Source organism: Babylonia areolata, chromosome 14 (assembly GCF_041734735.1).
Source record: "Babylonia areolata isolate BAREFJ2019XMU chromosome 14, ASM4173473v1, whole genome shotgun sequence".
Taxonomy (NCBI): Eukaryota; Metazoa; Mollusca; class Gastropoda; order Neogastropoda; family Buccinidae; genus Babylonia; species Babylonia areolata.
This window is the reverse complement of record NC_134889.1, coordinates 3660920-3670708: the sequence shown is the minus strand read 5'-3', so window position 1 is coordinate 3670708 and position 9789 is coordinate 3660920. Positions and strand designations below refer to the sequence as shown.

Genomic DNA, 9789 nt, shown 5'->3' with positions numbered 1-9789 from the left:
CTAGCCCACGATGGGGGCCGAATGGATGTCGCAGAGGTTGCAGGTCTTCTGGCAGACGGTTTGCACGAAGGGACTGTCACAGCCACCGGCCAGGTCTTTCTCACAGTCACCCAGGTACAGGTCCTGACAGCCTGATTCTGGATGATGAGAACGATAATGAGAATGAGAATGATAATAGCAAGAACACTAGTAATAATAGCCAGAGCAATAATGATGATGATGATGATGATAATGATGATGATGATCATGAATATCATCATCATCATAACGATGATGACGACGACGACAACAACAACAAAACAACAACAACAACAATAATAATAATAATGAGGAGGAGGATAAGAATAATAATAATGATAAGAATAAGAAAATTAAATGTGATGATGATAACAATAATAATAATAATAATGATGATGATGATGATGATGATGATGATGATGATGATAATAATCATAATCATAATCATAGCAACAAGAGGAAGAAGAATGATAATAATGATAACAACAATAACAACAACAACAATAACAATAATAATAGTAATATAGTAGTAATAATAAAGAATGTACATATCCTTACAGCCTAGATACTATTGCCACTGCTACTGCTATTGCTACTGCTACTACTACGACGACTACTTCTACTACTACTAAAAGTACTGCCGCTGTTTACACAACACTGACACCTGTCTACAAATGACGTCAAAAATTGTCATATGACGTCAAAAATTGTCATTTAAGCATGTTCTTTTAGCGTGCTAAATCGACAACGGAGTGATGACGCCATTTGAATCACGTCAGTTTGGTGATTTAAAAAAAAAAAAAAAAAAAAAAAAATCTCGGGCATTGAAGAATTTCTTTCAAGTCCAATGCAAAGGAGACGTTCCCATTACTTCAAACGCACTGCAAGATGTGGCCGTTTTCTCTAGATCTGCAGAGATCCATGTTCGACAGGCGACAGTAGTTACACTTACTGAGAAACTACAACACGGTCCATTCAGTTGTTTTTTTATGTTCGTTCTAGTTAATTCAGTGTCCATTTTAAAACATGCATATCCATTAAACACATCGATGATTCTTCAAGAAATTCTTTTAATTCAGCATTAAAGGAAACGTTGACATCGCTTCAGGCACACATATTTTGTCAAGATCTGCACAGACCAGTCTGAACAAGACTGACCTCAGCTCAGTGAAACGGTTGATTCAGTTTTTCTTTTCTCTTCATTCTAGCTAATTCAATGTCCGCTTTCGAATATTCACATGCAGTAGATACGTCAATAGCGTAGTTAGTGTCACTGTCTAGAATTTGTATTTCTTTTCTTTTAATTGCGAACAATAAAAACGAGGCCATAGCGTCTTCTTACCAGATATCGCCCACGTTCCGGCAACTGGGAAGAGGTAACATAGTGTTTTTGGATCCGGATTGAGCATCAACGAGATAAACCGTTAATGATCCGGCCGGAAATACGGCTGAATCCGGGAGACGTACAGACTAGTGTTGGTATGACTGTGAAGATTTTTTCCTACTACGTTTAAGCCAAATTTGGTATTGGTAGACAAAGTATTTCCAGAGAAAATGGCAATGTTAAAGTTTACCACACACACACACACACACACACACACACCCGAACGTCGTGACATAGACTCACTCTGTTTACACAGGTGAGTGAAAAATTACTCAGTGAGATTCATAAACGGAGAAGTCTATCCAAGAAGCGAAGCAGATGATGGAAGTGATAACAATGGAATTTCCAGTGACTGTATCAGACATACTATTATGTAAGCAAGGTTTCATTAACTAACAGTCAGAAATGATAATGCTGAACTAGTTGTAACATCACAAAAAACGACTGAACTTGATATGTAGGACATTGTTTAGTCCGAAATGAATCACACAGCAGCCTGAAAATTAAACTTAATTCATAACAGCTCTTCCCAGTGCGACCTAAGTCTGAGAGAGTCCACCGACGAGATTTATAAAGTCGGACTGAAGCTTACTGTGGGTAATCCTGCAGTTTAGAATACTAAACTCAGGGGGCCGTTCAAATGAAAAAATAGAGGTTGTTTTAGACTGACCTTGATGCGCTGAGTCGAATGCAACCCTCAGCTAAGCTCTACGGCCACTCCTTGTCAATGAAACAGAGACATAATAAATAGTAAACTCAGTCGGTCACACAGAAGTTGATGACGTAAACACCACGTCACCAGCAATCAAAATGGCTCGCCGATAGTTGCTCGGGAAGTGACCGACTGAGTTTACTATTTATTATGTCTCTGTTTCATTGACAAGGAGTGGCCGTAGAGCTTAGCTGAGGGTTGCATTCGAATCAGCGCATCAAGGTCAGTCTAAAACAACCTCTATTTTTTTTCATTTTAACGGCCCCTGAGTGTAGTATTCTAAACTGCAGGATTACTGTGTTGTCATCTCTCACACTAGAAATAACAATTGAGCCTATTCTTGTGCTCTAATCACTGCATTTATTCTGTTATCATCTCTACAAGATGTCTGCCATGTCCGTACTACTGTTTTTTTCGGGACTTCCGGCGAGTGACTATCCGCACGAAAGCCGTGTACAATTTCACGACACTTACCTGTCGTGGTCGGCTCTGCAGTCGTTGTGGTGGTGGTGGTCATCGTCGTTGTTGTAGGCACACTGGTGGTGGGGGTGGTAGTTGGCAGTGGGGTAGTGCTCTCTGTAGTGGTCGGAGCGGTAGTGGTGGTGGAGGGGGTGGGGGTGGTTGGAGGGGTGGTGGATGGGGCAGGAGTGGTGGGGGTGGGGGTGGTGGTGGGGGTGGTGGGGGTGGAGGCAGACTGCGAGTCACTGCTGGACGTGGCAGCGGTGTCGGTGGTGGTGGTGACGGTGGTGGTGACGGGCTTGGTGTGGTGAGGGTGGTGGGTTCTGGTGTTGTGATGGTGGTTGTTGTGGGTGGTGGTGGATGCCGGGGTGGTGGGGGTGGTTGTCACGGGAAGGGGAGTAGTACTGGAGGTGGCGGCGGCGGTGGTGGTGGTGGTGGTGGTGGTGGAGAGTGGGGTGGTGGTAGTGGTATCAGGGGTGGGGGTGGTCGGGGCACTGGTGGTGGGGAGGGGGGTAGTGGGGGTGGTAGTAGGGATGGTGGGGGTGGTGGTGGAGATTGTGGTGGTAGTGGTGGTGGTGGTGGATAGGGGGGTGGTAGTAGTGGTATCAGGGGTGGGGGTGGAGATTGTGATTGTGGTGGTGGTGGTGGTGGAGAGTGGGGTGGTAGTAGTGGTATCAGGGGTGGGTGTGGTGGTGGAGAGTGGGGTGGTGGTAGTGGTATCAGGGGTGGGGGTGGTGGAGGCACTGGTGGTGGGGAGAGGGGTAGTGGGGGTGGTAGTAGGGATAGGGGTGGTGGTGGTAGGGAGGAGGGTAGTGGGGGTGGTCGTTGTAGGAAGGGGGTTGGTGGTGGTGGTGGTGGTGGTGGTAGAGAGGGGGGTGGTAGGGGTGGGGGTTGTAGGAAGGGGGGTGGTGGCGGTGGTGGTGGTGGTAGAGAGGGTGGTGGTGGTAGGGAGGGTGGTAGTTGGGGTGGTCGTTGTAGGAAGGGTGGTGGTGGGGGTGGTCGTTGTAGGGAGGGTGGTAGTGGGGGTGGTCGTTGTAGGGAGGGTGGTAGTGGGGGTAGTGGTAGGGACGGGGGTGGTGGTGGTGGTCGTTGTAGGGAGGGTGGTAGTGGGGGTGGTGGTAGTGGTAGGGACGGGGGTGGTGGTGGTGGTCGTTGTAGGGAGGGTGGTGGTGGTAGTGGTAGGGACGGGGGTGGTGGGGGTAGTCGTTGTAGGGAGGGGGGTAGTGGGGGTGGTGGTAGTGGTAGGAAGTGGGGTAGTGGGAGTGGTAGTAGGGATGGGGGTGGTGGAGGTCGTGGTAATAGGGGTCGTTTCTGAAAAAAAAAAGTCAACAAATTATTACTATCATCATCGTCATCGTCATCAGCAGCAGCAGCAGCAGAAGCAGCATTAGCTAAAAACACAACTCACTGATAAAAAGTGAACATTATTGTGCTCGCATTTCTAAACGCAAATCTTCCAAGACACTTTTTTTTTCAATTCGCCGGTGAACATTTTCGGCAATTTTAAGGACACTGTCCATCCTTCAAATATCTCTCCGTCGGAAGTTCCTGATAAATGTTGTAAGTTCTTCGATCAAAAAATTTCTTTCAGGCATTCGAGGTGACCTGAAAGCACTGATTCTGCCCCCGCTATTCACTGGGACACTTTCTGCGTGTAAACGGGTTCTGAGAACATGATTCGTAACACTTGGAAAGGGCCCATTGTCGTCTGGGACTTCTGTCTGACCATCTGTTCAAACTATGTTAAAAATTGTCTTCTTCCAGTCGTCACAAATTTTATAGACATCTATTTCTACGGGCTCCTATCCTGTAGATTTTATACACGCCTTAGTTACACCCTTACTCGAGAAAACCTGGTCTGGATAAAGAAACCTATAAAGAAGAAGAAAAAAAAACAAAAAAACAAACAAGAGACATATATCTTCTTCTTCATTTGTGGGCTGCAACTCTCACGTACACGAGTGGGTTTTCACGTGTAAGACCGTTTTTACCCTGCCATGTATGCAGCTATACTCCGTTTTCGGGGGTGGACATATATCAGTTTTAACAGTCGTGTTACGTCAATTTATCATCCAGCGATCTCCTAGAGTGACCGAATCTGCATACAGACAGAATCACTGTACCGAGACAGTCCTTGTCCACCACATTGTCTTGTACAGAGAAGGAATGAGTCTCTGTTCTGTGTTTGCTCGATCTGTCGGCAGCGTATGATACAACAGATCATGACATTCCATTCTTTCTCAGCCGTCGTTATCATACTTTGGGAATCTTTGGCACAGCCCTTGGTTGGTTGAAATCTTTGACCTTTCTAACCGCACTCAATTCCAGATGTCATTTCGAAACCAGACCTCCTCCTGTTCCATATGGTGTTGACCCCAAGGTTCTGTTCTTGGTCCTATGCTATTCAGTCGTCGATATACTCAGCCACTGTCCGAGATCATCAGCCAACATCGATGTGATTTTCGCAAGTTCTAAGATAATACTCGCCTAACAAAACCTTCGCTCCTAAGGTCTCGTCCATTGTTGCAGTAGTTGTAGTTGTAGCAGCAACAGCAATAGCGACATCAACAATGGTAGTTGTTGTTGTAGGAGTAGTATATGCACGGACATATATGTGTGTGTTAGTGTGTGCTGGACGGAAGGAGGGAGGTAGTGTGCGTGTGTACGTTTATATGTACATGTGCGTGTATGCGTGCGTGCGTGCACTGATACTGAAAATAGTCCCATTAATCTGAAAGCAAAGTTCTCTAAATCAAGATAATCATGGCCGCCAGAATGGCAAGGCAAGGCAAGAGGTTTATTTTTGCGTGCCCCCTGGAGACATTGAAACATTACACACATTCATCTTTTACACACACACACACACACACACACACACACACACAACACACACACACGCGCGCGCGCGCGCGCGCACTCACACACACACACACATACACACACACACACACACACACACACACACACCATCCAAACAAACAAACAACAATAACAGTGATGTCAAAAAACCAGAAACAGATCCATTCGTTCACTGTGAAGAACAGGCGGTGACCCACTTACCATAGCACGTGCCACACGTTTTCTGACACACTTGATGCACAGCAGGGTCATGGCACAGGCCAGCAAAGTCTATGGCACAGTCGCCCAGGTACTCATCATCACAGGGCTTAGGGGTGGTCCGTTCTGTCCACACAGATATGATTTTATTTATCTGCATATTTTATTTGCTTTCTCATCTGTTTATTTGTTTATTCATTTTAACACATATACCAATCTATTTATCTGCATATTCATTTTGTTTCGTCTGTTTATTTATTAATTTATTTATTTTATTTTGGAAAGAAGGAAGGGGGGATGAATGGAAAGAATGAACAAAGAAAGGTAAGAATGCAGGAATGAATGAATGAATAAATGATAGAAAGAAAGAAAAAGAATGAAAGAAGGAAGGAATGAAGGAAAAGACGACAGGAAAGAATGAACGAATGAAGGTAAGAATGCAGGAATGAATGAATAAATAAATGATGGAAAGAAAGAAAAATAAGGAAGGAATGAAGGAAAAGACGACAGGAAAGAATGAAGGTAAGAATGCAGGAATGAATGAATGAATAAATGATGGAAAGAAAGAAAAAGAAGGAAAGAAGGAAGGAAGGAAGGAAAAGACGACAGGAAAGAATGAAGGTAAGAATGCAGGAATGAATGAATGATTAAATGATGGAAAGAAAGAAAAAGAATGAAAGAAGGAATGAAGGAAAAGACGACAGGAAAGAATGAAGGTAAGAATGCAGGAATGAATGAATAAATGATGGAAAGAAAGAAAAAGAAGGAAAGAAGGAAGGAAGGAAAAGACGACAGGAAAGAATGAACGAATGAAGGTAAGAATGCAGGAATGAATGAATGAATGAATGAATGATGGAATGCAAGAAAAAGAATGAAAGAAGGAAGGAATGAAGGAAAAGACGACAGGAAAGAATGAAGGTAAGAATGCAGGAATGAATGAATGAATAAATGATGGAAAGAAAGAAAAAGAAGGAAAGAAGGAAGGAATGAAGGAAAAGACGACAGGAAAGAATGAACGAATGAAGGTAAGAATGCAGGAATGAATGAATGAATAAATGATGGAAAGAAAGAAAAAGAAGGAAAGAAGGAAGGAATGAAGGAAAAGACGACAGGAAAGAATGAACGAATGAAGGTAAGAATGCAGAAATGAATGAATGAATAAATGATGGAAAGAAAGAAAAAGAAGGAAAGAAGGAAGGAATGAAGGAAAAGACGACAGGAAAGAATGAACGAATGAAGGTAAGAATGCAGAAATGAATGAATGATTAAATGATGGAAAGAAAGAAAAAGAAGGAAAGAAGGAAGGAAGGAAGGAAAAGACGACAGGAAAGAATGAACGAATGAAGGTAAGAATGCAGGAATGAATGAATGAATGAATGATTAAATGATGGAAAGAAAGAAAAAGAAGGAAAGAAGGAAGGAATGAAGGAAAAGACGACAGGAAAGAATGAAGGTAAGAATGCAGGAATGAATGAATGATTAAATGATGGAAAGAAAGAAAAAGAAGGAAAGAAGGAAGGAAGGAAGGAAAAGACGACAGGAAAGAATGAACGAATGAAGGTAAGAATGCAGGAATGAATGAATGAATAAATGATGGAAAGGAAGGAAAAGAATGAAAGAAGGAAGGAAGGAAGGAAAAGACGACAGGAAAGAATGAACGAATGAAGGTAAGAATGCAGGAACGAATGAATGATTAAATGATGGAAAGAAAGAAAAAGAAGGAAAGAAGGAAGGAAGGAAGGAAAAGACGACAGGAAAGAATGAACGAAGGAAGATAAGAATGCAGTGGGTCGGAGGGAAGAGGGGGGGGGGGTTGGGGGGGGGGCGGGGGGGGGCATTTTTTAAATCTAAAAATAAAATCACCATTGTGAACCAAAACTGAAACAAGAGAACAGGATGAAACGTAAGGAGAAACATAAGCAATGGTCCTGGGGGTACATTTTTGAATCTAAAAAAAGACGGACGCAATAGCCGAGTGATTAAAGCGTTGGACTTTCAATCTCATGGTTTCGGGTTCGAATCTCTGTAACGGCGCCTGGTGAGTAAAGGGTGGAGATTTTTTTTTTTTTTTTTTTCCAATCTCCCAGGTCAGCGTCAACATATATGCAGACCTGCTTGTGCCTGAACCCCCTTCGTGTGTATACGCAAGCAGAAGATGAAATACGCACGTTAAAGGCCCTACAATCCATGTCAGCATTCGGTGGGTCATGGAAACAAGAACATACCCAGCACGCACATCCCAGAAAACGGAGTATGGCTGCCTACATGGCGGGGTAAAAACGGTCATACACGTAAAAGCCCACTCGTGTACATACGAGTGAACGTGGGAGTTGCAGCCCACGAAGAAGAAGATGAAGAATCAAAAATCTTTTTTTTTTTTAATCACCATTGTAGATCAGACATTAAGCAAAACGAACGGGATGACCTACAAAAAAAAGAAAGAAAGAAAAAATATATATACGTGTATATACTGTATTGTAGTGTAGTGTAGTGTATTATATTGTATTACTCTTTTTGTCACAACAGATTTCTCTGTGTGAAATTCGGGCTGCTCTCCCAAGGGAAAGCGCATCACTACACTGACAGTACCACCCATTTTCTTTGTATTTTTTCTTGTATGTACATTTTTTTTTTTTTTTTGTTTTACCTATCGAAGCCGATTTTTCTACAGAACCTTGCCAGGGACAACCGTTTTGTTGCCGTGGGTTCTTTTACGAGCGCTAAGTGCATGCTGCACACTGGACCTCGGTTTATCGTCTCATCCGAACACACACACACACACACACACACACACACACACACACACACACACACACACACACAAAGTAAAGAGTGGTAACTCTCTCCGTTCACAAGGTACACATCTTTAAGTCAACCCTGCTCATAGTACCTACCCACATCACATGTCTGGCACGTCTTCTGACACAACAACTGCACGGTGTATTCGGAGCAGCGGCCAGCAAAGTCCGCAGAGCAGTTTCCAAGGTACTTGTCCTGACATTCCAGTTCTGCACGTCGGCAAGCCGGTCAGTCAATTGAACGATCGATTTCGATCACAACCGATAAAGTGACCGATCGATCATTTTGAACGAGTCAATCAGTCAGTCAGTTCATCAATTCATTCATCATCCAACTAACCAATCATCCAACAACCAGCCGTAGAAACAACCATCCAAAAAAAATTTTTAGAAAAAAAAAAATCCATCTAACCATATCACACACACACACACACACACACACACACACACACACACACACACACACACGCACGCACGCACACACCCCCGCCCCCATCCACCCACATAAACACACACACACACACACACACACACACACACACACCTGCCCCCATCCACCCACCTAAACACACACACACACACACACACACACACACACACACACACACACACACCCGCCCCCATCCACCCACCTAAACACACACACACACACACACACACACACACACACACACGCGCGCGCGTTCCCAACCAATCCCAACCACCTGCACAGACAGACAGAGACAGAAGAAACAGAAACAGAGACAGCGATAACGACAAGCAGGTGGACACAGACAGACCACAGACCACAGACCACACACACACACACACACACACACACACACACACACACACACACACAGAGAGAGAGAGAGAGAGAGAGAGAGAGAGAGAAGGAGAGAGAAGGAGAGAGAGAGAGAGGCATACAGACAGACAGACAGACAGACCACACACACACACACACACACACACACACACACACACAGGGAGGGAGAGAGAGAGAGACAGACAGACAGACAGACAGACAGACAGACCACAGACCAGCACAGAAGCCACAGGTCTTCCTGCAGACACCGTGGATAATAGGGTCATCACAGCGGTCAGCGTAGCGAAGACAGCAGTCACCCTGACAGTGGTCCTCACACACCTCTGTAAGCCAACAGCACTCCCAGGTGTCAGTGGTCAGTGGTCAGTGGTCAGTGTGCACTGTTTGGTGTTCAGTGTCAGTGTCTGTGGTCAGTGTCAGTTTCGGGGGGGTCAGCTTCAGCGTAACCTTTCAGCTTCAGTATCAGTTTCAGTGAATGTATGAGTGTTCAGCTAGGAGTTTCGGTTTCAGTGTCAGTTTCAGTGTTCAGTGTAAACAAAACGAAGAAAGAAAGAAA

At 44.2% G+C, this 9789-nt stretch overlaps 1 protein-coding gene across 1 annotated transcript in view; it reads right to left on the bottom strand.

Annotated features, from left to right (window-relative positions):
• The window catches only part of LOC143289411 (uncharacterized), a 15315-nt gene continuing 5526 nt past the window's right edge, over positions 1–9789 (bottom strand). Inside the window, exons 5-8 of the mRNA XM_076598376.1 lie at positions 9449–9556; positions 8525–8638; positions 5634–5756; positions 1–137 (exon numbers count right to left, since the gene is read on the bottom strand). Coding sequence (XP_076454491.1) covers positions 1–137; positions 5634–5756; positions 8525–8638; positions 9449–9556 — 482 coding nt within the window. The remainder of the gene's footprint in view (positions 138–5633; positions 5757–8524; positions 8639–9448; positions 9557–9789) is intronic.